Source organism: Microtus oregoni, unplaced genomic scaffold (assembly GCF_018167655.1).
Source record: "Microtus oregoni isolate MIOR12 unplaced genomic scaffold, Mior012 000007F_ref0000211, whole genome shotgun sequence".
Classification (NCBI taxonomy): domain Eukaryota; kingdom Metazoa; phylum Chordata; class Mammalia; order Rodentia; family Cricetidae; genus Microtus; species Microtus oregoni.
This window is the reverse complement of record NW_024543066.1, coordinates 18,964,219-18,992,023: the sequence shown is the minus strand read 5'-3', so window position 1 is coordinate 18,992,023 and position 27,805 is coordinate 18,964,219. Positions and strand designations below refer to the sequence as shown.

The following is a 27,805-nucleotide window of genomic DNA, read 5'->3' as shown; positions in this document are numbered from 1 at the left end:
TTATGACCATTAGATTAAATATTGATTTCCTGGAGGAAGTCTTGACAAAGGTTATGACTTCTCTTCAGTCCGTACCATATTCTGCCTTGTCTGAGTACTCAAAAGAGAAGCTGCCATGTTGTCTAGGAAGGAAAGTAGATGGCAGAGACATCCCAGGCTGACTGTTGGCCTCAAATCCTAATTCTTGCTCTCTTGCTGATGACAGTGTTTAGATACTCCTTCCATGCTGTTCTGTACTGCAGGCTGCCTCAGACAGATGCTAACTTCCCTGCATTTGCCACTGGAGTTTGCATGTCTCCTAGGACAAAAGTTCGTGGTTTTGAGACAGAAGTAATGATTGTGCTTTGACAAATGCATTCACCTGAGAGTTTGAATGTGCTTTACAATAACAAATCCTCCTATTGGACAGTGGGGTGCTATGGCAAGGGGTCAAGAGGAGCAGATCTGAGGCACAGTATGTAGGGAGGGGGTTTATGTGGGTACAGCAGCAGAGAACTCCAGAGATTAAAAGATGGACAGAAAAAGATACAGCATAGGGTGAGAGAACAGGAACAGACCCAAGTAGAAAAGTTTGGTTGCCACTCGCTCCTAAACTTGGAGCTTGTTTCCTGGTGTGCTGCGTGGTAAATGCACAAGGAGCATTTGTCTTGAAAGTTAAACCCAGCACAAGGGTCAGACTTCTCTCTGAGCAGTAGAATTCAAGAGCTCCTGAGTTACGTGACCTCATTTTTATTTCATGAGTGATTAATACAGTATTTAGAAATAGTCTCCCTTTTCCTCCTCCTTTGCTGAGAGTGCTCTTGGCCTAAGCAAGCACTGTAGAGTGTTCTTGGAGGGAACCTTCTCAGTGGCACCTAACGTTGAGCCCCACTTACTACTGCTTGGTGACACATTTGTTTGTATCTTTCCCAGTGAACATTTAAAATATTTTAGTAGTATGAAATTGTAATAAAACTAGGATTATATGATCCACTTGTGAGCTATGGAGATTGTGCACGGGGATTTGGCCACAGGTTATATCGGCAGAAGTCAAGCGGGTTAAAGACTTTGTGATTTCAGTTTGCACTAAACACACTGATCAGTAAGTATGTAGCAAGAATTATGAGAATCGTAATGTTGGGCAGTTATTCTACAATAACAAGACAACATTTTATGAAAATATTTCATAGATTTTTGAGAGAATGTTTTTAAAGCAACTGAATAAATTAACTTGGCAAAGTCACCTTCTTGAGTTCTTAATTGGAAGGCACACTTCGACACTGGTCAGCCTGGGGTGACTTGTCATTGGATTTTTTTGCTAAAGAAATTTTAATTCCACTTTTTTCATAATTAATATAAAGTCTCAAAGATTAGGAGGAAATAAGAAAAAGCTATTGGTATATTTGGAAAGTCAGTTGTTTGGGTTCTACTGTTACGGTCTTTGTGAATGTGAAGAACTTTGGTTGCTCACAACTGTCCTGTTGGTTCTTGGTCAGAGTCTCAGACTCGAGGTCTTGGGGGGGGGGCGGGGAGTGTGCAGTGTAGCAGTGCCTCTGTCCTGTGGTGTCCACCTCTCTGCCCTGCCCTGGGGGTGCATGCAGAGCACTCTCCCCTCTCGGGGTCTAAATGCTCCTCCACACTGTCTGCAGCATGTGTCTGGTGCTGGTCTCCCTGTGAGTGCGCATTTGCCCTTTCTCTCCTTCATCAGAATTTAACCGGTTTGCTGCTCCGTGCCTGACCCTGCGCTGCTCTGATTCCCACTTCACTTCTACTAGCTCCTGTTGGATTTAGTGTTGACCAGAAAAGCTAGTTGTATGCAGAACGCATTGAATGTTTTGTGTTTTGTTTTCTCGTAAGGTACAGTGGTCCCACCTGGCATCTCTCAAGAACAATGTTTCCCCTGTCTCGAGATCCCATTCCTTCAGTGACCCTTCTCCTCCCAAATTCGCACACCACCATCTTCGCTCTCAGGACCCATGTCCACCTTCCCGCAGTGAGGTGCTCAGTCAAAGCTCTGACTCTAAGTCAGAGCTACCTGACCCCACCCAAAAGGCTTGGTCTAGATCAGACAGTGACGAGGTGCCTCCAAGGGTAAGGAGCAGAAAGACAGATGTGTGCTGCTTTTTCTTTTTTCTTTTAAGATTTATTATTTACTTTGATTATGGGTATGGTGACTTCACCAGATTTAAAGGGGCAATGAAATTTCAAAGTAACTTTTTATAGAGAGAAAAACATTCCATGTTTAGTCAGTTACATTTAGCCAATGGTCAGTTAGCTTTTTATTGTTAACTGGTTTAAAACGTAATTTAATAAAAAGATTTAAAAGGGGACTAGAGAGATGTCTCGTGTTAAGAGTAGTGGTTGCTCTTCCAGAGGTCCTGAGTTCAACTTCCAACAACTCCATGGTGGCTCACAACCATCTTTAATGAGATCTGGTGCCCTCTTCTGATATGCGGGCATACATGTAGACAGAACACTGTATACACAATAAATAAATCTTTAAAAAAAATTTTAAAGAAAAATTGTAAACAGCATGCTTCTAAAGTAAATAGAATTGTAAATTTAAACAGAAGCTTTTCATTATGATGCATAACATCAAAAATTTCAGAAAAAGTCTTATGAGGAAAAAATTAACAAAATGATTTTTTTATTGTAAAGTTATTTTGTAATTAGTAACAAAATGAAATTAAAAGGCATATTTTAGTGTATTTTTTCCTTCACTTGGAATTTGCTTCCTCTAAATAATTTCTTGCTTTTGCCAGTCTTTGCTTCTTGCTAATCTGTTTGTAGAACATTGTTTGATTCCTTTGAGCTTATCTCTTGATTCTTACATTATCTCAGCGAAGTGCTGTTGTGCGCTCCCTGCCACCAGCTTCAGTCCACACATCACATCATGTTTCAGAGTGTAGAGATTGCCCAGGCCGGTTTGATCAGTGCAGGATAAGGGCAGGACTGGGAGAGGGAGGAGCCTAGTGATAGGTGTGCCAGCATAAGGAGGACTGTGTTGGAATGTGTTTTGAAGAGCTTTGAAGATGAGCTTTGTTGCTCAGCTCATGTCTTTAGTTTTAACTGCTATGTTTTCCTATCTAAAGGTTCCTGTGAGAACAACATCTCGTTCCCCTGTCTTATCCCGCCGGGATTCCCCACTGCAGGGCAGTGGACAGCAAAATAGCCAAGCAGGACAGAGAAACTCCACCAGGTAAAAGAAGATTGACAGGAGCCGATGTCCTGTGTGCTTGTTCTCAGAGTCATCTGTTGTCTGTTTTCATAAGTGTGCTCTTCCCAGAACTGAAGTTCTAGACAAAAGACATGAGCAGCTTTGTGTACACACGCCCCTACCTCATTAGTATGAACAACAAATTGATCTGTAGTAAAAAGATTTGGTATGTATTGTAGTTGAAATGAAAACAGCTTTTCTCTGTAAAGCAGAGAATGGAGGCTTGGGAACAGGTTCTGAGAAACTTGAAGTTTGAGGAAGTTTTCAGCCTGAAAGACTAAACTGTGAAGGTGTAGACTGATGTAAAAGTCACAGCAAAGTCAGTGTTGTAGCAGCCTGCAGCAGGCTAGTGAGCTTGTCAAATGGCATCACACTGGGGTTGGGGCAGCTCTGCGTGATGCTGTAGTGTTGGCCACACAAGGCTAAGTGGGAATTTAACTGACTTTAAATGAAATAAAATTAACACTTCACCTCCATGGTGGGGCATTAGCAGTGTTTCAAGTGCTGGTGTCACGTGTACTGCTAGTACAGTGATCAGATGTGGCGTGTGTTGCATGTTCAGCTTACTGGAAATTTCTGTTTGTCAGCATTGCCCTAGAGATTATCCTTGCTAAGTCTTTGGCAGTTTGGTCATCACAGAGCCTTTCGTATTGGCAACCGTGGTATAGTTACAGGTGGCTAGATGGATGGTAACTCAGAATCTGCAGGCAGCCCTTTAATGCCAATGACCAGGAGGACTGGCATTCTCCTGTGCCAGTGTCCCGAACACGAATTCTCCCCAGCAGATGTGTGCTGTGGGTCTGACCATAGCCAGAAAGCCTTCCCAGTTTTGCTTCCCCCACACATCTCAGACAAAAGAATGAATTGTGGACATTCAGGGTGTGAGAACTGTAATGGGTGAACGAGGGCAACCTAGATATAATGGGTAATTATCTCAGTGATGTTTATTTCCCATCAAGAATTGGCTCTGATTAGGACAGAAATGCTGCTTGTAGCTCTAGACTGTGTGCATCCATAACATGGATGTCATTTGCTTCAGGAGGAGGTGTCTTTGGTGTGTGGTAAGTCCACAAGGTCTGCACCACCGTGTGTATGCAGTGCACTGTGTTAAATGCTGTTCATAGGCTTCTCTCTCCTCCACACATTCCACATCATGTACACATTTATGCCATAACATAGTGGAATGACACCGTTCTCTCTTCTTTTCCAACAGCAGTATTGAGCCCCGGCTCCTATGGGAGAGAGTGGAGAAGCTGGTCCCCAGGCCAGGCAGTGGCAGCTCCTCGGGGTCCAGCAACTCAGGATCCCAGCCTGGCTCCCATCCTGGGTCTCAGAGCGGCTCTGGTGAACGCTTCAGAGTGAGATGTAGGCTATCTATCTCTCCTACACACTTTTCTTTGGGAACACCCGTGGCTGTAATTAGTGATTGGAAGACCTCCTTGTGTAAAAGAGACCTGGACTTGCATACAGCTGCGTTTCACAAATGATGCTTTGACATAGATTGCTGAGGATATAAGTAATCATAAATAATAAGTAATCATAAGTAGTCATAATAATTTTACTCAGAGAGCTATATTTTCAAAACTTCACACATATCTAGCACCATAAACACTTTAGAGTTGAGTGCAGTCAGATAATGTGCCTAAAGTGAATTAAAATGCCTAAGCTGGGGTTTGACATTTCTTCCTGTTTGGATTCTGAGACCTGTGCTATCGTTAGTATGTATTATTGACAACAGTAGTTACTGTTTTCTTCGTAGTCCTTGGGAGCACCCATGAAACTGATGCAGGGCTTTCAGTGAGACATCAGAAAGAGTGCAGAGTGTCCCTAGATCCCATTTTTTGCCTGAAGTTCAGACTCCGTGGAGAGAAGTCAACAGGGAGAAATGGGAAGCTGGATGGATGGGGGTGGGGCAGGAACAGTGTATGATTTGCATATATCTGTGTTTCTACTTTTTTGTCTCTTGAACTGAACAGCATCATCCAAGTCTGAAGGCTCTCCATCTCAGCGCCTTGAAAATGTAGCCAAAAAACCTGAGGAAAAGAAAGAAGTATTTCGACCTCTCAAGCCTGCTGTAAGGACTGTGTAAAATCAATCGGTTCTGTCCCAAGCTTGAGTGAAATCTCTGTAGTAAAAATATGACTGAAGGGCTAGGGTATGGGGCTGTACTTCAGAGGTTCTAGTTCAGTCTCTAGCAAAAAGAAGGAAGCAAACTGATTGAGAAGCCTGTGGTGGTTTGATTTGTGTGTGGTCCTTTCCCTGTGTGCGGAGGTCGAAGGAATGTCCTATGCCAGGATGCATTTGCGGGTTCTCTCTTAGGTATCTCACACCTGAAGTCCCTAGTGGGGCAGATTTTTTTCTACTTTAGCCTTATATTTTCTGTCCAGTCCTCTTTACAGAAAAGCACAGAACAAAATGTAGTTTTATTTGAAAGGCATTTTTAAAGGGAACACATACTTTATAGTAATATTAAGTAAAAGCTAAGATTCCCCCTGCACACGTGCACAGACACACACACACACACACACACACACACATGACAGGTGGGCATTAAACCTTATGTTAAATGAGTTTGGCATTTACAGTACTGACTTTCAAAATGAACTGTTGTAAGTCAGCTTTTCAAAGCCTCCTGTTGTTTGAGTGCCGCTGCCTTTGGTCTCTGGAATGATGGCTGTGACTGCCCCTCGCACTCCCCTTCTCTCCTTGTAATAATAACTAGTTATGTGACTGTGGGTGGTTGTAGATTTAAGCCTACTGAAGTTTGAGTTTCCTGCTTGGACTGATTTCTTGACTTCTTCCCCCTCCTTTTTTTTCTGCTGTCTGCTCCCCTTTTCTCTGCATCCCCCATCAACGATGGCCTCCCTCGCCACCTCCATGAATTGCCGTGTCCTGAAGGGTGAAGTGGTAAGCCCTAACTCTGGCTCGTCTACCTTCAGCAGCGCTCTCTCTACCTTTTAACTTGGCTTAAATTTGAACTCTGCTCTCGACTTGCCTTATTGTTTTCTAGATGTCACAAACTGTATTTCATTGGTAATCAGATGTCTTAGCACTAGGACATGCTCCGGGTATTCACTGTGGTCAGACTTCCGTCCCTTGAGCGTCTGTTTGAGAACTGCTGCAGTGGCACAGATAATTAGCAGGATATGGGGGCTCAGACTTGGTCCCCGTTGTTTCAGAGGCTCAAGGGTGAATTAAAAAACATACTGTTAACTGCATAAAAGAAGAAAGCTAAACCAGAACTGCTCTTTAAATAGAAAGGAAAAATAGCTATATAGTTGTTTGGTTTTTTTTTTTTTTTTTTTTAAATGTCATTGCTTTTAAGTAAAATTCTCAAGTGAATTTGGAATTGGCATGTAAATGGGAGGGGTAAGTAATCATCACTCTGGAAAATTAGATTTGGCAGATTGATAAGAATCTTAAAATATCTCAGCACAGTAAAGAGAAATGAAGCCAGGGTTTAGGAAGTTTTCCTTTGATGTTCACACTCCTTGGCCATATTGCAGGGAGCGTGGCTGAGTCTAGAAGGGGGGCCTGGAAAACATCTCGCCTGTTACATGGCGTGTAGCAGAGAGACTTTCCCCTGTGACTCGGCACGATGGTAGTTACTAGTAGGGAAGTGAGGGTGACTGTGCTAGAAGCACCCCATTCTCTTGTGGACTCGGAATTCTAGACAAATGAGGGCAGAAAACTCCGATATGTTAACTCAGATCTGTGTGATTCGAGGCTGGTGTTCTGAATTATCCCTTTAAAAGAAATACTACCGTGTAGTCAGGACACGTCATAGCAAAGCCTCGGCCCTGTTTCTATACGTAACAGACATAAAACACTACTTCCTATTTGAAAACAGAATGCTGTCAGCGTATCCTAAGTAGATCGTTGAATTGTGATTGCCAACGGCATCTGCCTATTTCTATCAAAAACTGTACAGATTCCTTCATTTGAAACACACATCTCCAGAGAGCCCTCTCTGACACCAACCCTGGCTGCTTACTGGCAGTTAGCCTGGAAAGCTTATTACCTGTCTCTCCTACTGGCCCCTTTGCCTAACTCCTGTTTTCCATCCTGTGTGTTAGGACTTGACTGCATTGGCCAAAGAGCTTCGAGCAGTGGAAGATGTTCGACCACCTCACAAAGTGACAGACTACTCCTCCTCCAGTGAGGAGTCTGGGACCACGGATGAGGAGGAGGAGGACGTGGAGCAGGAGGGGCCTGATGACTCCACCTCAGGACCGGAGGACACCAGAGCAGCGTCAGTGCTTGCTGTATTAGCAGATGAGAGTCTTCCCTCTACGCTTTCCTTCTGATGCAGCCTTTTGCCCTAGCACTGTTGCAGAAGTTTGATGTGGTTTTCATGAACTCAGTAGAATATAAACTTACACACATACACACACACACACACACACACACACACACACACACACACACACACGTCAGTGCCTCCTCACAATATCTCAGAATGTGGTTTTTTAAACTTAAGGGTGCAGCACAAGGGAAGTTTGGGTATAATTAAAAAGTATACTTTCTGAGGTTTTGCTTAAGAACAAAGTAAACAGCAGAGAACTCTCTGTCAAAAGGATAAAGCCAAATCCTGCTACCTAGAGGAAGCTCATGCCTGCAGCCTCCTCTCACCTTAGGCTTTGAGATGATAAGGAGGTTCAGCTTGATATTCTTGACATGGGATTTTGTAACCACAGGTCATCTCTGAATCTGAGCAATGGGGAAACAGAATCTGTGAAAACTATGATTGTTCACGATGATGTGGAAAGTGAGCCAGCCATGACCCCATCCAAGGAGGGCACCCTGATCGTCCGCCAGGTACCTGTGTCTCTTCTTTCTGTTGTCAGAGGCTGAGCTTCTCCTGTAGTCATTAACCCACTTGCTCATTCACTCACTCATGCTATTCTACATCATCATCTGTTTTCATGTTAACACAACTCTGAGGGTAGGGTATTCTGGGCTAGGGAGGCAGGTGTGCTGCATGCCACCAAGGTAGCCAGTAGTCTTCCACCCCACATTGCTGCTCCCCTGCATGCCTGTGGCAGCCTTCATCCAAGCACCATGCTGAGTTTCACAATCTGTGTTAGAGTGGTAGAAAAGCCACAGAGAGTCTGAGATCTGGAGCCTGTAAGAGGGCTACCAAGAGGCTCTGCTGGGGCGTCTGGCCCTGAGTGTCTGCAGTATTGCAGGAGTGGGGCACAAGGATAAGCAGGTCTCCTGTGGTCCAAAGTGATTATCTCGGTTTGTGATGCAAGATGTGGTCTCTTTGGACCGTGATGTTTTATAACTGTTCATTCTTAACTTAGATTTCATTCAAGTGATAGGGTCCTTATTAATATAGGACACGGCGCTCTCGGCTTTGGGATTTTGCCCTGAGTGTTTTATGCCACAGCAGTGTATTTGGATGGAAAGTAGGAAGAACATGAGAAAACCAGGATTCAAAGAAACCACAGGGTACTTTCTAGGGGTAATTTGGAGAGATTTACAGTGAGAACAAGGGGGTGGTCTTCCATGCTATTGCTGCAGATGAACCAGCTGAAACACTTGCTACTTGCATTCGGTTGCATTGGGTACTTTGAATTCAATTGGCTCAAATTGGGCATTTGGCAAGGAAGTTTGAGTGATTCCGGCTAATTTCATTGGATTTTCCTTGGTAATTTTAACAGTTTGAAAAGTCACACAGCACCTTGAACAAAGCAGTTATCAGTAGGGTTGTCAGCAATGTCAGCAGTGCTTGAGCGAGACCAGTGTGCCTGTTTTTTCTACAGAGTACAGTTGACCAAAAGCGTGCCAGCCATCATGAGAGCAATGGCTTTGCCGGTCGCATTCACCTCTTGCCAGATCTCTTACAGCAAAGCCATTCCTCCTCCACTTCCTCCACCTCTTCCTCCCCATCCTCCAGCCAGCCGACACCCACCATGTCCCCACAGACACCCCAGGACAAGCTCACTGCTAATGAGGTATGTCTCACACCACAGCTGGCTGCTTTCCTGGGGTTAGACCAGCACTGCCAAGGAGCTAGTTTGCAAAGAAGCCCTTCCCAGAAACCCTCTCCCTCTTCCTCCCCCTGCTTTTCTGTCATCTGCCCTCCTCCCCAATCCCAAGTAACATGTTCAGATCTGCATACAAATCCCTAACCCTAGATGGATCGATTCCCCAAAACTTGCCAGTTCACTGTTTACTTTTTCTAGATAAGTATAGTTGCATGGCTTGCTTTATTCTGTTCATTTTTTTTAAATAAAATGATTGCTGTGTTCTCAGATCCATTACGTATTTGGCATGAAATCCTTGTAGTCATCTGTGGAATTTGCCTCTTCATCCTTTTTATCCAGTTTATAAAATACAGGAAAATGTGACTACATAAACTTGGCCTTACTTGCACAAACTTCTTGTCTTGTGTGAGAATCTCCTTCAAATAGGCATTGATTGTGTTTTGGTTACTGGTTTCGTCTGTTTATTTTGGGGAGGGGTTGGTTGTTGGTTGATGACTTTGGTTTTAACCAGTCCTTTTATCTTTTTCCTTGACATCCACATATACTCAGGGTTTAAGAAGAGTCAAGGACTTTTGGGGTAAAATGTAGACAATTATGATGCTAAGCAAGAACAAAGGTGTGAGCTTTCTTTTAATTTAAATTCTGTTTAGGAAGTCCTGTGTGTTTGTGGCATAGCTGTGCTGCTCAGTCTGGGTCCTAGGTGGGTGAGCCTTTGTTCTTTAAGTAGGTCATGCACAAGTGCAGTGATAGCCCACCTGAGCACCTGCTTAATTAAACAAGATTTCATTTCAGTGTGCAGACTTACTGTGTCCATTTGTTTAATAGCTGACAGAGGTCTAAACATTTAGTTTCAGCCAATCTTGTCAAGTAGACACCTGATTGACTGCTAGGCAGCAGCAATACTTTGGTTCCCTCACTAGAAAGTATGAGAAAAGTCTCCTGAGGACAGTGTCAGGCAGCTGCTTTCTCAGCAAATCGGCTTGGCCACTGATTGACAGGGCAGGGAGAGAAGTCTGTGAGATGGCAACCTGGGCAGGTGGGGAATCTTAGGATGGCATGGGCTGTAGGACATGGTGACTTTCAGGTGCCCCACAGAGGAAACAACTAGAGGAAAGGCGCTTGCTGAGCTGTATTCTGTCCCTGAGATCTGTGCTTGCACTCCTTGTTTATATCTCACGCACGCTCCATCTTACTGTAACCCTTAACTCACTAAACTGGCAAGTTTTTCTGTTTGGTTTTAATCATCATTGCATTTCCACTTAACAACTTGTTTCACTTTCTTTGTGAGCTTTTTGTTTGTTTAATTTTTTGATTTTAAGTTACATTATTAACACCAGTGCTCCTAAAAGATCAGAAGGTCATGCCTATTGTCATTTGTACGTTTACTAATGAGCCCCTGTTGTGTGGTATGGGCTTAATGGTCATTTACCTTTTAGCAACATTGGCATTCTGGAAGAGGCTCAATTAAAATAAACAATGAACAAAAGAAGTATTTGCCCATAGTCTGTCCCAGTAGATAGTAGGTCACACTAATCACCTACCATAGTGGATAGGAGGTTATAACAATATTTTCTATCACAGTACATAAGAGATCACACCAGCAGTCTACCACAGTACCTAGGAGATCATACCAGCAGTCACCACAGTATATAGGAGATTACACCAGTAGTCTATTCCAGTAGATAGGAGATTACACCAGTATTCTGTCATAGTAGATAGGAGATCACACCAGTAGTCTATCCCAGTAGATAGGAGATTACACCAGTAGTCTATCACAGTAGATAGGAGATCACACCAGTATTCTGTCATAGTAGATAGGAGATCACACCAGTAGTCTATCACAGTACATAAGAGATCACATCAGTAGTCTATCACAGTAGATAGGAGATCACACCAGTAGTCTATCACAGTAGATAGGAGATCACATCAGTAGTCTATCACAGTACATAAGAGATCACATCAGTAGTCTATCACAGTAGATAGGAGATCACACCAGTAGTCTATCACAGTAGATAGGAGATCACATCAGTAGTCTATCACAGTAGATAAGAGATCACACCAGTAGTCTATCACAGTAGATAAGAGATCACATCAGTAGTCTATCACAGTAGATAGGAGATCACATCAGTAGTAGTCTATCACAGTACATAAGAGATCACACCAGCAGTCTATCACAGTAGATAGGAGATCACATCAGTAGTCTATCACAGTATATAAGAGATCACACCAGTAGTCTATCCCAGTAGATAGGAGATCACACCAGTAGTCTATCACAGTAGATAAGAGATCACATCAGTAGTCTATCACAGTAGATAGGAGATCACATCAGTAGTCTATCACAGTACATAAGAGATCACACCAGTAGTCTATCCCAGTAGATAGGAGATCACACCAGTAGTCTATCACAGTAGATAGGAGATCACATCAGTAGTCTATCACAGTTCATAAGAGATCACACCAGTAGTCTATCCCAGTAGATAGGAGATCACACCAGTAGTCTATCACAGTACATAAGAGATCACACCAGTAGTCTATCACAGTAGATAGGAGATCACACCAGTAGTCTATCACAGTAGATAGGAGATCACACCAGTAATCTATCCCAGTAGATAGGAGATCACACCAGTAGTCTATCACAGTAGATAGGAGATCACACCAGTAGTCTATCACAGTAGATAGGAGATCACATCAGTAGTCTATCACAGTAGATAGGAGATCACACCAGTAGTCTATCACAGTAGATAGGAGATCACACCAGTAGTCTATCACAGTAGATAAGAGATCACACCAGTAGTCTATCACAGTAGATAGGAGATCACACCAGTAGTCTATCACAGTAGATAGGAGATCACATCAGTAGTCTATCCCAGTAGATAGGAGATCAACCAGTAGTCTATCCCAGTAGATAGGAGATCACATCAGTAGTCTATCCCAGTAGATAGGAGATCACACCAGTAGTCTATCACAGTAGATAGGAGATCACATCAGTAGTCTATCACAGTACATAAGAGATCACACCAGTAGTCTATCCCAGTAGATAGGAGATCACACCAGTAGTCTATCACAGTACATAAGAGATCACACCAGTAGTCTATCACAGTAGATAGGAGATCACACCAGTAGTCTATCACAGTAGATAGGAGATCACACCAGTAATCTATCCCAGTAGATAGGAGATCACACCAGTAGTCTATCACAGTAGATAGGAGATCACACCAGTAGTCTATCACAGTAGATAGGAGATCACATCAGTAGTCTATCACAGTAGATAGGAGATCACACCAGTAGTCTATCACAGTAGATAGGAGATCACACCAGTAGTCTATCACAGTAGATAAGAGATCACACCAGTAGTCTATCACAGTAGATAGGAGATCACACCAGTAGTCTATCACAGTAGATAGGAGATCACACCAGTAGTCTATCCCAGTAGATAGGAGATCACACCAGTAGTCTATCACAGTAGATAGGAGATCACATCAGTAGTCTATCACAGTAGATAGGAGATCACATCAGTAGTCTATCACAGTAGATAGGAGATCACACCAGTAGTCTATCACAGTAGATAGGAGATCACACCAGTAGTCTATCACAGTAGATAGGAGATCACACCAGTAGTCTATCATAGTAGATAGGAGATCACACCAGTAGTCTATCACAGTAGATAGATCACACCAGTAGTCTATCACAGTAGATAGGAGATCACACCAGTAATCTATCACAATAGGTAGGAGATCACACCAGTAGTCTATCACAGTACATAAGAGATCACATCAGTAGTCTATCCCAGTAGATAGGAGATCACACCAGTAGTCTATCACAGTACATAAGAGATCACATCAGTAGTCTATCACAGTAGATAGGAGATCACATCAGTAGTAGTCTATCACAGTACATAAGAGATCACACCAGCAGTCTATCACAGTAGATAGGAGATCACATCAGTAGTCTATCACAGTACATAAGAGATCACACCAGTAGTCTATCCCAGTAGATAGGAGATCACACCAGTAGTCTATCACAGTAGATAAGAGATCACATCAGTAGTCTATCACAGTAGATAGGAGATCACATCAGTAGTCTATCACAGTAGATAGGAGATCACACCAGTAGTCTATCACAGTAGATAGGAGATCACATCAGTAGTCTATCACAGTAGATAGGAGATCACACCAGTATTCTGTCACAGTACATAAGAGATCACACCAGTAGTCTGCCACAGTAGATAGAAGATCACACCACATAGGAGATCACACCAATAGTCTGCCACAGTAGATAGTAGATCGTAGGTTACATTTGGGGGGTGGTATGAGAAGCAAATCCAGAAAGTACTGAAGTGATGTTAAGACACTTTAGATGCTGTTTAAGAATTTCCATTACTTTTTTTTAAAGCTGATTATAAAGTGGTGCTTTTATTGGTAGTTTACAGCATCACTGCCCTAGGTGTGCATCTCGGGGAAGAGATATGGCAGTTGAAATGCCTGCTGGGGTTTTTGGGGAATGATGCAGGAAGAGGTGGCTTGGATTGGGAATTTAATGTTCACTTTTTAAATGTCTCTTATATTAATGAAATTGAAATTTACATTGCAGACTCAATCCGCTAGTAGCACACTCCAGAAACACAAATCTTCCTCCTCCTTTACACCTTTTATAGACCCCAGGTTACTACAGATTTCTCCATCTAGTGGAACGACAGTTACTTCCGTGGGTAAGTACAGCAGCAACAAGGAAAGCAGCTGACAGACAGGACCTGGTCCCTCGAGTAGCTTCCCAAGAGGCTTAGGCATGGCATGGTTGCTCATGGCACAGACCTCTGCTAAGGAGTCCATCCCACTCTCATTGCCTGCTTAGCAGTGAGCCTCACAGTCAGTTTCCTTTTCCATGTATGTTTCACAGAATGCCTTTTCTCTGAGAAAGTGTCAGGTACAGCATATGGCTGTTTATCTGGGGCATGCTGAGGGGGCTGGGCGGTTGTGAGCGTACAGGAGATAAGGTTTCACATGTACTGTATTTCAGTGGGATTTTCCTGTGACGGAATGAGACCAGAAGCCATAAGGCAAGATCCTACTCGGAAAGGCTCAGTGGTCAATGTGAACCCCACCAACACTAGACCACAGAGTGACACCCCTGAGATTCGTAAATACAAGAAGAGGTTTAACTCAGAGATACTGTGTGCTGCCTTATGGGGTAGGTGTCTCACTGCTGTCAAATTGTGTAGTTTTATTGTGACAAACAGATTTGTCTGTCATTCAGAGACTCGCTGTTTTAATAGTGCAGAGATTTTTTTTTTCTTTTTGAAGGACTTATGGTTTCTGTGGTTGCTGCCTTCAGTCTAGCTGAGTATGTGTTAGGGGACAGAGTGCGTGTGTGTCTGCAGTCCTTCCAGCAATAGATGTCTCCTTTTCTCCTGTGGAGGTGCACGGTGAGGATGAAGCAGGAGGTGTCCTTAGCACAGGGAGATTAAGTGTCTGTCAGTGCTTGTGTTCACCTTTTTGCCTGTGACTTTGACCAGTTTCCAAATGACACTCTTAGAAACAGTCTGCAGAGGGACTGTCTGCCTGTCTTGTCTTACATGTGTGTACTCAGGGCAGTAGCAGGGAGCCTGCTGTACACTCAGGTCTGCCTTCGCAAACTCAAACTTTCCTTTCTGTCCTGTCCTGACCCTGACATCTAGTCCCACGGTTTGTGTTCTGCTTTAAGAGTACACAACTTCTACTTAAAAATGACATGACGTCTTCTGGAGGGGTCCACAGCACATACGTCCTACAGTCCTAGTCCCTGAAGTCACAGCCAGCACATCATGCAGTAGTAAATTAGCCGTCCCCTTCCAGCCCAGCCTTGCATGCCCCTTTCTGTTGTTGTTGGGAGAAAAAAGTGAGACCAACGCAAGAGCTCAGCTTTTACCTTTAGATCCTGCAAACGCTCCCTGCCCCTGTCCTCGCCCACGCCGCCTGCCCTCCTTCGGCTCTGAAGCTCCTGCCCAGCCATCTCCCAAACTCTTTGAAGAGCTATGCATACTCATAGCAAACACACCTGCTCTCTTGGGGTCAGGAACTCTGCCATGTCGTGACTGTTTTAAAGCTCATGGCACACAATGAGGACTTTATTAGCTGTCTAGATCAATGGTTCTCAACCTGTGGGTCAGGACCCCTTTGGGGAAATTGAATGACTTAGGGATCACCTAAGACCATCAGAAAACAGATATTTACATAATGATTCATAACAGTAGCAAAATTAGTTATGAAGTAGCAACGACAATAATCTTCCTGTTGAGGTCACCGCAGCTTGAGCAGCTGTGTTAAAGGGTGGCAGCACTAGGAAGGCTGAGAACCACGGCTAGGTAAACTAAAACTAGGTGAGGGGTTGTGGGCTCCATGCAGCAGGAGCCTGGCACACAGGTGTGACTAGCAAGCTGCTGCTGCTCAGTAGACGTCAGTAGCCGTTGTTTCAGGAAGCAGGCTGTCAGTTATTCATACTGAAAGATTTTAATGTAGTTTATATGTTACACCATAGTTGGTGTAGAGATTGTGTTAAACATGTCAGTTATGTTGAAACTGATAATAAATGCTTAGCAAATGATGTCATTTTATCCAGAAAAGTTAGGCCTGGGAACAGTCTTAGTGTTACATCATGTTCCTCAAATGTCCCAGCAAGTTCCAGACCCACCTCATTTTTGTACTTTTGTCTAGTGTGTTGGTCATCTAAAAGGACTTTGACCTTAGTTCCTTTCTTGTGACCAAATGCCTGAGAAGAAGCAAGGTAAAGGCAAGGGTTATTTGGTTCCTAGTGTTAGTCTATTTACATAGGTGGTGTTCCTATGGATAGTCCGTTAGCAGATGAATCAGAGCATTGACTTAGAGCATGTGTCCTTACAGCTTCATAAACTTCCAGCAAAACTCTTAGTAACAAATTCTTTAGTAGTCATGCAAATCTGATAATGACTTAATTCTGGGGGAAAATGCCCAAATTGTAGAGACTCTCTTAAAATGTTCTCAAGCTGTTTTATGGACTGCTCCCCTTTAACAAACTGTCTTGACTTCTCCCACTGCCCATTTTATGTGTGTAAGATGATTGACCTAGCAGGGACTTTGTAAGAGCACAGAGACTTGGTTATTTGTCTTGCTGAGTTTATACCCAGCTTAGAGGATTGACATGAATGGATGTGTTTAGTTCGCTGGAAGATGCTTCCAAAGGTAAAGGTTTTAGAGCAAAGAAGTACGAACATTTGGATAAATGTGTGAATGTAGAGGGAGAATCCATATTAACTGAAGCTTTTAGTGGAAGAAGGCTACTGGCTAGAGAAGTGTGGGGTCCTGATTGTCAGACCAGAGATTTTGACACTGCATCTTGGGAGGTGTAAATTTTAAAGATACACCATGACTCCTGAGTTTTAAGAAAATGAACACTTGAAAGAAAGTGGAAGTTATCTGGACAGTCTGAATCAAGGCCTGTGTCCATCATCTGTAAAATGGTCAGCAAGCATGGTAGACCAGAGCGAGAGGACAGAAGGGAGGGGCAAGAAGATTTTTACCTCGACTTGGAGACCAGGCTAGGTAGCTTTGTCAGGTGGGAAGCCTGGGTTCAGTAGGAGTCTTTAGTGTGCGGAAGAATAAGGAAGTAAAGCGTGGCAGTAGGAGCCACTGTTTCTGTTACCTGACATACGTGGGCAGCAACTTCAGTGTCCATGGAAGAAGCAGAGATACTTCCTGACTACGAGTAAGCACAAGTTTGCCAGTTGTGAGGCCATGGTATCAGAGGAAGGTTTTTTTTCAATGTGGCCAGATCTGTAAAACCTAAGAAACAGTAAGCTCACGGTACACTCAGGACAGAAGGACGGTGGGCACAGGTAAGGTGATGGGGTTTCTTCAGTACTTAAGTAAATGTCACTGTCATTCCTTGTGTGGCAAGAATCATTTGCCTTAACCTCACTGTTCTGAGCATTTCTTTCTGAATTAAGGAAGCTATCGTCCTTTCAAATAGAGAATGGTTTCCTTTCCTTACGGTACAGCTCCATACAAGCACAGCCTAAAATGTAGCCACTCTGTGTTCTTGAAACAGGGGTGAATTTGCTAGTTGGCACAGAGAGCGGTCTGATGCTCTTGGACAGAAGTGGCCAAGGGAAAGTGTATCCTCTGATCAACAGAAGACGGTTCCAGCAGATGGATGTTCTTGAGGGCCTGAATGTCTTGGTGACAATATCTGGTAAGTGTTTTTTGTAAAGCAGAATCTATAGCATCGGTCATTATGTCTAGCCTTAAATACTGAACTCGGCTCCTTCTCGAACTACTGATTAAATAATCACAGAGTATTGTGAGTTTGCCTGATGTGGGAAGGTGTGCAGAGTCACTACATGCACCCAGTTGTCCTTATTACTAACCTATTTTTTATTTGTAGTCCATTATTTTTTATTGTTATTAATAGTATGCTACTATTAATTAAAATGTAATTTATATTGCTATGCAGTGCGTTAACTTGGTTTTTTATTTTTTAATTTCATTGATTTTTATTGAGCTCTACATTTTTCTTTGCTCCTCTCCCTGCCTCTCCCCTCCCTTTCAACCGTTCCCCAAGGTCTCCATGCTCCTAATTTACTAAGGGGATCTTGTCTATTTCTACTTCCCATGTAGATTAGATTCATGTAAGTCTCTCTTAGTGTCCTCATTGTTGTCTAGTCTCCAGGATTGTAATTTGTAGACCGGTTTTCTTTATGTTTAAAAACCACCTATAAGTGAGTACATGTGATAATTGTCTTTCTGTGTCTGGGTTACCTCACTCAAAATAATGTTTTCTAGCTCCATCCATTTTCCTGCAGCATTCAAGATGTTGTTATTTTTTTCTGCTGTGTAGTACTTCATTGTGTAAATGTACCACATTTTCCTTATCCATTCTTGAGTCAAGGGGCATTTAGGTTGTTTCCAGGTTCTGGCTATGACAAACAAAGTTGCTATGAACATAGTTGAATACATGTCCTTGTGGCACAATTGAGCATCCTTTGGATATATACTCAAAAGTGGTATTACTGGATCTTGAGGAAGGTTGTTTCCTAATTTTCTGAGAAATCACCACACTGACATCCAAAGAGGCTGTACCAGCTTGCATTCCCACCAGCAATGCAGAAGTGTATTAACTTGGTTTTGACAACTATATTACGACATATATATTCCATTATTCTGTTATCTAGTACTATTTGTACTTTGTTCTGAGTTCCTGGTGACAGCTGATCAACTTTTTGATTACTTTACTATTCTTGCATGCTGTATCATTGGATTCATATAGTGCTAACCTTGCATGGCTGTTTGGATCATGTAATACGTGGACTGACTTCTTTCCTTTGAAAATACACTTTCAAGTTAAGATTGCTTCATGTTTTTTGTGGTTTGGTGTCTGTCTCTTTTATATTGCTAAATGTTCCTCATACAGATGTGTCGCTGTGTATCCAGTCACTTACTGAATGACATCTTGGTGCTTCTGGGTAGGAAGTTATAGGGAAAGCTGCTAGATAAGTATTTGTGTGCAGCTTTTTACTTCATTTCATGTACTTGATAAAAAGCCAAATAACACAACTAATAGAAGCATAGGCCAAAAGCTTCATTAGTCTGGAGAATTGCTGAACGGTCTTGCAAAGTGGCTCCGTGTTCACAATTGACAGTTAGGGAAGGGGGCTTCTGTACCTCATCTCTAATGCCCAAGATTGTTAGTGTTTTGGATTTTCCATCTTGATAGGTTAGTAGAGTGGTCTCTTGTTCAAATGGGGAATCCCCTGGTGATGTGTGTATTTTCATGCTTTTCTGCCTTCTCTGTCTCTTCCTTGGGGACCTGTGTACTTAGTGTCTGCGTAGATCTTTAGCCCATATTGCAACCGGGTTACTTTTCCCCCTACTCTTGGATTATAAGGAGTCTCTGTATATTTTAGATAGCAGCCTTTCATTGCATGTGCTCTGGGAATACCTTTTCCCTGCCTGTGGCTTCTCTGTTAATTCTCTTTACCAGTGTCTTGAAGAGCAGACTCCTTAGTGAAATCAAATACTTCGTTTTCTTTTTCCTTTTGTGTATTGCTCTTTTGGTGTTTTACCTAAAAAGTCACTGCCAAATCCAAGCTCCGATTTGTATGTGCTTTCTTCTAAAAGCTGCAAACTTGGATTTTCACATTTACGTCTGTGACTCGCTTGTGCTTTATGTTTGTGGAACACTGAAGGCTTGCGAACAGATTCCCTTCCATTCACAGCATTCCGTTTATTTTAGAAGGGGCTTCTTCCTTTTGCCGTTAGTTCACTGCATTGTGTGCATCTGTTTCTGGGCCCTGCTTTTTCACTGTTTTCTTATTTCTTTTGCTAATAACCACATGGTCTTGGTTACTGTAATGGGTGTATAGTCTTGAAATCAAGAATTGTCCAGAAACTTTGTTTTTGTTTCAGTATTTTGTTCAACATGTCACTGCATTGCTCCTGAATATAAATTTTAGAGGATGTTTATGGTATGGACAGATAACTCCACTGGGTTCGACTAGAATTCTGTTGAGTCTGTAACTCAAATTGGGAAGAACTGATGGTGCATTTTTCTATCTATGAACATAAAGTATTTCTGTTTAATTCTTTGACAAGAATTTTATAATTATCCTCAAATAGATCTTTAAAAGAGGTATTTTGTGAGATTTGTGCCTTTTTCCTTTTGGAGGTAGAGTTTCTCTAGCTTTGAAACCTGTCCTGGAACTAGCTCTTGTAGAGTAGGCTGGCCTCGAACTCACAGAGATCCCCCTGCATCTGCCTCCCAAGTGCTGGGATTAAAGGCGTGTGCCACCAGTGCCTGGCCTATTTCATTTCTTTAGTGTTACTATGAATATTATGTTAAATTTCAGCTCTGTTATTTTGCAGTTGATGTATAGGAAAGTAATTGGCTTTTGTGTAATAGGCTTGTTATCCAAAATCATCACTGTAATTGTTTCAAGAAGTTTTCATCCTTTCCCAGATGGACTGTCTCCCAGCACCCTCACATGTTCTGCTATCTGAAAGTTCATCTTAACTCTGTAATTCTGTTTGTTTTTTTTTAATAGAGACCTCATTTTATAGACTTAATCCTTGGCTAATGGTGTTAGACTCAGGAGACAAGGGGTGGAGCAGAAAGCCATGCTGCTCTGGTCTTTCTGGTTCCTAGCTCTCATCCTGAGCTGCACAATAGCCTGCTACCCACCATTCTATCATTAACATAGAGTAAAATACAAAAAACCAGAAATGTTTCTACTGTATGGTTTATGATCTGTCATGTAAGTGAAGATTCACTATTCTTTCAAATCCTGTCCTAGCCATGCCTGCTTATACCATTGGTAATTTTTAAAGGGGCTTCAGAACTCCTTGAAGTAGCCCAAATAGGAATTTCAGATAAAACTGATACTAAATAATTCACTAGGGGAAGTGTATTTACTGTTTCTTTTGGATATTTTTGTTATTAGTGATAAGATTTATTTTTGACCATGCATATAAAATACTTATATTTATCAAAATATAAATTTTTATGTTATTTTTTAGGAAAAAAGGATAAGTTACGTGTCTACTATTTATCCTGGTTAAGAAATAAAATCCTTCATAATGACCCAGAAGTTGAGAAGAAGCAAGGGTGGACGACTGTGGGCGATTTGGAAGGATGCGTACACTATAAAGTGGGTAAGTTCCCAGGGAGTTGTAGTGTTTGATCTCTTCAGCTTAGTTAGGGTTCATCTGGACATCTTAGTGTATTGTTCGTCTATAAGTACAGCACAGTGTGTTCCTTCTGCTCACTCTGTCCTCAGTCTTCCCTACACCTTTCCCCCTGAGAGTCTCCCACCCTCTTTAACAGCCCTCATTCTCCTCTGTAAGGTGTGATTCTAGATGACCTCTCTGAGAAAATGCTACCATACTGAGCCCTCTGACTTTGATCCCTTTACCTTTCGGCTCTTATTTAGAGTGTGCTGGGTGCCCCTTAGCAGTCACTAGTAGAACATTGGAGAATTTAACTGATTTTTGTGCCTTGTTATTTTTACTTAACTACATTATGCAGAGGTAGCTACCGTAGTCCTGATGTATGAACAACTGTGGCATGCTAGTTGTTGTTTCTTGGCAACCATTGTTTGATTGGCATTTTCCTCCCTTGGAACATTCAGTGAATCTCACAAAGTTAGCTAACCATATGAGAAAAATGAAAGTGTGTGTTAGAAATAAATGGGAAATAATGAACCATAACAAAGTCACAGTTTTAAGGACTGATAATGTGGTTTTATAGAATTTGGCTGGTTAAGGTTAGAGAATCCATTGAGTACTGATCTGTGCTTGCATATTTTACTAAGGTACAGACTATACACAATTGTTCTGCCCACCTCCCCCAGGATATTGTAATCTGCGACGTTGTCTTCTTTATCTATAATGCCAGCTCATCGGTTAATAATTATTACAGGAGTCATCTTTCTATTTTGAATGATTCTGAGTTTCTAACAAGATCAGGTGGCTAAAATACAGTTAATTAGTGTTAGCAATCTTTAGTTCAGCTCCCATGTGGCCCTAGGACCTCCTCAATGTCAGTAGCTATGGTATTCTCTGCAGGGATTAGTAGTACACATAGAACGATTTCCATCATTCCAGAAAAGTCTATTAACAGCGTTCATTGGACAGCCTCTTATAATTCTTTGTATGACTCTTTAACATTTGACAGTATGTGATGTTTACCAGAGCTGTATCAGATAGAGGTGTGATGATAGAAAGTTCGTGTGGAGTGGGTGGCATGTGGAACAGACATCACGTGTGCTTAGGGCACACTAGGGAGCAGTTGTAGCTCTGAAAGAACACAAGGGCTTTATCATTCAAGCAGCATGTACTACTTTGCTCCTTCCCTATTCTTGTCTGTATGAGCCCCTTGGTTGGCCTGTCACACTATTATCACTTGGAAGTAATAATGAGTCCTCCAGTCTTTAGGATTGGCTGCCTGGGCTGGCCATTGGTAATAAAATACTTAGAATCTAAGACATTATGATCATCTGCTAAACTATTTATTGTTTTTGTAGAATTGATCTAGGGAAGTGAATTACACACGGAAGAATTAGAAAAGCAAAGTGTGTGGCTTCAGCTCTCTCTTGATTTTGGATGAGCAATAAGAGGCATATTTATAAAGTTTACAAATGGCTACAGAAAGAATTTGTGGCTCTGTGTTAATACTGATAGTATTTCTCTTGACTTTTATGTTTATTTCAGTAAAATATGAAAGAATCAAATTTCTGGTAATTGCTTTGAAGAGTTCTGTGGAAGTCTATGCGTGGGCACCGAAGCCATATCACAAGTTTATGGCCTTTAAGGTAAAACCACCAGTTTTAAATTGGCTTAAGAAGCCTGAACAGTTAATATAAAGGTATATATTAATGTAAAATAACTGTCGAATAAAAAGCTATATATAACATAACATAATAATAATAATAAGCACATGTAACTATTTTCTAAGTTCTCAGATAATCATTTTTCCCAAATGGTACTTGCACCCTCTCTTAAAACTTAGATTTTCAACTGGACACGTTGACTCACGCCTTTAATCCCAGCTGTCAGGAGTCAGAGGCAGGCGATCTCTCAAGTCCAAGGATAGTCAGGGTTACACAGAAACCCTGTCTTAAAATCCATCATCATGATGATGATGACGGTGATGGTGATGTAGATCTCCATGAAAAGACATAGATGTGATGACGATCCAGATATGGTTAAAAGAGCTCAGCAGAAATCAGTAGTAAAGGATGTGTTTAGTGCAGTACAGTTGAAAAACTGAGTAATAAACTGGGTGTGATGTGCACACCAAAGAGGCTGAGGCAGGAACATTGTTGTGGAGTCAAGGCCAGCCAGGTGTACATAGCAAAACCCTATCATAAAACAAACAGATAATTGAATTATAGAGATTCTGGAGGGTATAAACAATAGATATTACACATTAAATAAATGGAAGAAGGAAGTTAATGACTATATTATAGTCCTGTTTTTCTTTCAATTAAAAAACTCAGTTTAACAGTATCTTGATATTTACAGTAAGGTGGTTTTACCATTCTACAGGTAGAGTTTGGGTGAAGTAATAATGTTTGTGCTAAACTTGATACTGTTTAGGGTGTGAGTTTATACACACTCATGATTGGTCTTATATTTACTTGCAGTGTATGTGATAAAAGGTAGTATATGGAACATTTCCAGTAAGCCTTGTACTCCATAATCATCCACACCACCAAATACAGAGAACTGACAGTCATTGTCCTGTGTATATTTTTAGTAATTTATTTTAGGGAGTGCCCTAAATCCAATGCATAAAATTCTTAATTATAATTGATACGGTTCTAGCATTAGATAGAAATAATAATTATTTCTATTTTGAGATATAGAGCCTTAAGAGTAGTGCAGGGACATTTTACTAGAAGTTAAGAAATAAGATATTTCATCTAAAATAATTGCATTTAAAATAATTTTGATATAGTTTATTGAAAGAGTAAGTTTCAGTTACTTGGGAAGTTTGAATTAAGGGGGTGCTTATTGCTTGATTTCCCCAGTGAATCAGAGTCAGTGGGGTTAGCATTTTTGGTAAATCTAGTATTACTGAGTAAAGATAGATTCAATTTAAATTGGAAATTTACCTACATTGTCTTCTGGAATCTAGTTTTAGTATTCCTACATGACAGACACTGTGCATGTTGATTTGCCTTATGTCACTACTCCAGTTTACTGTCCTGGTCCTGTGAGCTGTGCTGATGTGAAGAACTGGGGCTCTTCCAGTTGAGTCACACAAAGTCTATAGCTCCTAACAACAGCCAGATTCTCAGTGCTGTGACTCCTACAGCTTCCCATTCCACTGCTGTGTTTGAATATTCAAATACTGTGTTGTGCCAGCTCCTCATTGTTGACTTTGCACATATTCTAATCAAGACACAGGACAGAGCATTTTCCTGCTAGGTGGGAGGGAAGAAGTATCTTCCAGAGGCTAATTAACAATGCCATGTGATAAACCAGATGCCCACAGCCAGTTTCTTATCTGATGTTGTAAGTTTGTCTTCCTGCTTCTGTCTTGGTTATCTCTGTAGTCATTTGGAGAACTGGTACATAAACCATTATTGGTGGATCTCACTGTTGAGGAAGGCCAGAGGTTGAAAGTGATCTATGGATCTTGTGCTGGATTCCATGCTGTTGATGTGGATTCAGGCTCAGTCTATGACATTTATCTACCAACACACGTAAGAAAGAACCCACACTCTATGGTTGGTTGACTGGCTTCACTTTGTTTTCACTTTCCCTTTACTCTGCTAGTGAACTAACACAAGCAGGGTTTCCTCATTTCCCTGGCGTGTAGGGTGAGTATTTAAACGAAGCAGCATTTTCCTGGCTCTGTTAGGACCTGAAGACCATTTAGCACTTGCTTTAACTAACATGGGATGGAGTTGGGCAGTTGCTGTCAGGCCAGAACAGCCTGGGTTGGGAATGTTTCTCAAATGTGTCTACTATCCAGTTATGTTTCCAGGACTCAAAAATTGTGAGTCAGTAGAGTCCATGATCTGTAAATGGTAGACTTGGGGTTGTATATTGTATGGGTTTCCCAAGAGTCCTGCCTATTTGTGGTAGGTATGGCCAGGGGTATAGGACTATTGCATTCTCTAGACAGTCTTACTGAGCATTTTCATGGGGCTGGAGATAGCTACAAACATGCTTCCTTGTTTCTGTTCTCTAGATTCAGTGTAGCATCAAACCCCACGCAATCATTATTCTCCCCAACACGGATGGAATGGAGCTTCTGGTGTGCTATGAAGATGAGGGGGTTTATGTAAACACGTATGGAAGGATCACCAAGGATGTGGTTCTGCAGTGGGGAGAGATGCCAACATCTGTAGGTAATGATGCATCATGAAGAGGCATTTGTGAGAGGAGCCCACTAAGAGCACATCTGTTTATTGTACTAACTTGCGTGTTGCTCATACCTTCTGGTTGGTCAGTGGTCATCAGCAGATGGGTGAAGGTTAAATAAGACAAAACCCACGTAATTCTTGGGTGCCTTTAACAGCTGTGCTAGTGCTCTAGTTTGACCCTTACTTTATATAGAATAAAGCAGGTGTATTTTTTTTTTTGACCAATTTATATGGAGTGAAGCAAATCATAGAAATATCTTGAGCGGCAGAGCCCCAGTTAGAAACAGCCTCTTGCCCAGTCATCTGCTTTGTATCCAGGAGCAGAGGCTGGTGTTTGACCATTTCATGGCTTTGTGTTTACATCCCTGAACTGTCTGCTCGTCATTTCTTCCTCACCGTCTCTCATGCTGTGTTGATGAAACATGTATGATAATCCACACACCATGGCTATTTCCAGAAGTTGATTAAAGGCCTAAGGAAAATCAGTTCTTTCAATTATTAATTCATATGACTACTTCCCATGACAGACAGTGTATAGAGGCACAACTCCCCTTTTTTGATCAATACCCGGGCCTTGTGCACAGGAGGTAGGCTTTCAGTGATTGAACAGATGCCCAGCCCCAAGGCAGAACGCCTGAAATACCAAAGTCCTCACATGCCAGGCACTCAGGTAGACGTGTGTGTGCGTCACAAGCGACTTGTCACAAGTCTGCTATGCTAACACTTTTCCCCTCTCTAAAAGCATATATCCGATCGAACCAGACCATGGGCTGGGGAGAGAAGGCGATCGAGATACGGTCTGTGGAAACCGGCCACTTGGATGGTGTATTTATGCACAAAAGGGCTCAAAGACTAAAATTCTTATGTGAACGCAATGACAAGGTAATGTTTCCTTATGGCTCCTATGTTGTTGTGGCTGGTTTTTTAAGTGGTTTATTCTTTATGGACATTGATGGTGAATCTCCTTGCAGTTCTGGCATATTTTAAAATAAATTAAGGAAAATTTTTAGACATTTCTTTTAGACATTTCTTTTTAGACATATTTTGGGGGGTGGGGTTCGTCACTAGAAGGCAGCAGATGGCCTGCTGACTGCCCTCTCTGGTTTTGTTTGCAGGTGTTCTTCGCCTCCGTTCGGTCTGGTGGCAGCAGTCAGGTTTATTTCATGACCTTAGGCAGGACTTCTCTTCTGAGCTGGTAGAGGCGGTGTGAGCTGGGATCACTGACCCCCGGAGTCGTCAAGACCCTGAGAACTTGGAATTCCTTGCAACTGGAGCTCAGAGCTGCACCGGTGCAGCCAGGACAGCTGTATATGCAGGCCTCTTGCGTGTTGGGTCCTCTCCCCTCCTTCCTACACTTTCTGCCAGTTTATTCCCGATCTCTCCTTTTCCTCACTCGAAAATAAATCAAGGCTGCATTGCAGCTGGTGCTGTTTAGACTCTACCATCGGTGCTAGGAGTGTTTGGGGATGAGCATCAGACCAGAAAGAGCGCCTTTCCACAGCTCCAGGATTCCTGTCTCTGAGTGACTCTGGCCTGTGGGTGTCTGAAGGTTGTGATGAGCACACCATCAGATGTTGGCAGTGGGCACAAGGAGGTGTAAGTGGTGTAAGAAGCAGCTTGCTGAAGCAGAGAACAGATTTAATATAGTAACATTAACAATGTATTTAATTGACATTTCTTTTTTTGTAATGTGACAATATGTGGACAAAGAAGAAGGTGCAGGTTTAAGAAGTTAATATTTATAAAATGTGAAAGACACAGCTACTAGGATAACTTTTTGTGGGTGGGGCTAGGGTGGGTGGGGTGGGTTAAGGGGTCCCATTTTGTTTCTTTGAAAATTTTTGGAGAGGGTTGTCCTGGCCAAGAACTGAGTCATTTTTCTGTGTACCAAGTTTTGCCTAAATTGTGCAGATGGTTCTAAAAAAAAAAGAAAAAGAAAGAAAAAATGTGTGTGTCTTGTTCGATGGCCAGAACTTTGTTGTGTGACAGTATTAGCACTGCTTCTGCTAAAGGTTTGATTTCTGTTTAAGCCTGGAAGAGCAACAGCAGCTCCACCATGGTCTGCACTTGGAATAGGAAAAAAGTCAACTTTCCTGTGTTTTTTTTTTTTTTTTTTGTTACTGTTTTGTTTTTTGCCTACCTCATTGTTTTTAATGCATTGAGAGGTGATTTAGTTTATGGATTTGGCAGAAAACATTAATGTTTAATTTAACTTTAATACCAAAACTATCTGATTGAAGTTTGACTGACTTTGTCACAAGTCTAATCAGGTACCAGAAAAGCTGTCTGTGAAGGCGGAGACCGACCTCATGGCTGGTGCGGTCTGCTTTCAAAACGCAGAGCCTCTGTTTTCACCAGGCTCACCATTCGTGGTCGGTGGGTGGGCCCCCTTCACCTACCCTTAACACACGAGATTGCATTGTTCTCAGTTGGGGTTTGGTAGCAGGCAGGTTGTCACATTTGAGTAGTCATGCAAACTGTTCATTGTTTCAGGAACCTTTTCTTGGGGGTAAGGGGGTGTCCCTTTTCTAAAAATGCAACGCACTAAAACTATTTTAAGAATGTAGTTGATTCTACCTATTCATAAAGATGGCATCTCCCTGTGTTTTAGGTGTAATATTGAAGCCCTGGCTTTTCTTGTTTTCTCACTTGCTCTCTCATTCTGTTTTTTTTTTTTAACTAATTTTTCTTTATGAATATGTCTGTGACATTTGTAATAAATGTCTTGTAATAATT

At 41.9% G+C, this 27,805-nt stretch overlaps 1 protein-coding gene across 48 annotated transcripts in view; it reads left to right on the top strand.

Moving 5' to 3' along the window:
• Positions 1-27,805, top strand: part of Map4k4 (mitogen-activated protein kinase kinase kinase kinase 4) — a 139,405-nt gene extending 111,600 nt beyond the window's left edge. For 4 of the 48 annotated variants that reach the window (XM_041655827.1, XM_041655836.1, XM_041655833.1 and 1 more), the window contains 17 exons: positions 1,837-2,070; positions 3,072-3,178; positions 4,410-4,561; positions 5,173-5,270; positions 6,095-6,103; positions 7,273-7,448; positions 7,894-8,014; positions 8,965-9,156; positions 13,780-13,897; positions 14,206-14,376; positions 17,248-17,391; positions 20,712-20,846; positions 22,404-22,504; positions 24,254-24,427; positions 24,895-25,054; positions 25,812-25,951; positions 26,185-27,805. In XM_041655827.1, coding sequence (XP_041511761.1) covers positions 1,837-2,070; positions 3,072-3,178; positions 4,410-4,561; positions 5,173-5,270; positions 6,095-6,103; positions 7,273-7,448; positions 7,894-8,014; positions 8,965-9,156; positions 13,780-13,897; positions 14,206-14,376; positions 17,248-17,391; positions 20,712-20,846; positions 22,404-22,504; positions 24,254-24,427; positions 24,895-25,054; positions 25,812-25,951; positions 26,185-26,268 — 2,316 coding nt within the window. In that variant the 3' untranslated portion in view covers positions 26,269-27,805. The remainder of the gene's footprint in view (positions 1-1,836; positions 2,071-3,071; positions 3,179-4,409; positions 4,562-5,172; positions 5,271-6,094; positions 6,104-7,272; positions 7,449-7,893; positions 8,015-8,964; positions 9,157-13,779; positions 13,898-14,205; positions 14,377-17,247; positions 17,392-20,711; positions 20,847-22,403; positions 22,505-24,253; positions 24,428-24,894; positions 25,055-25,811; positions 25,952-26,184) is intronic. The other 44 variants (XM_041655839.1, XM_041655855.1, XM_041655851.1 and 41 more) reach the window with 23 other exon arrangements.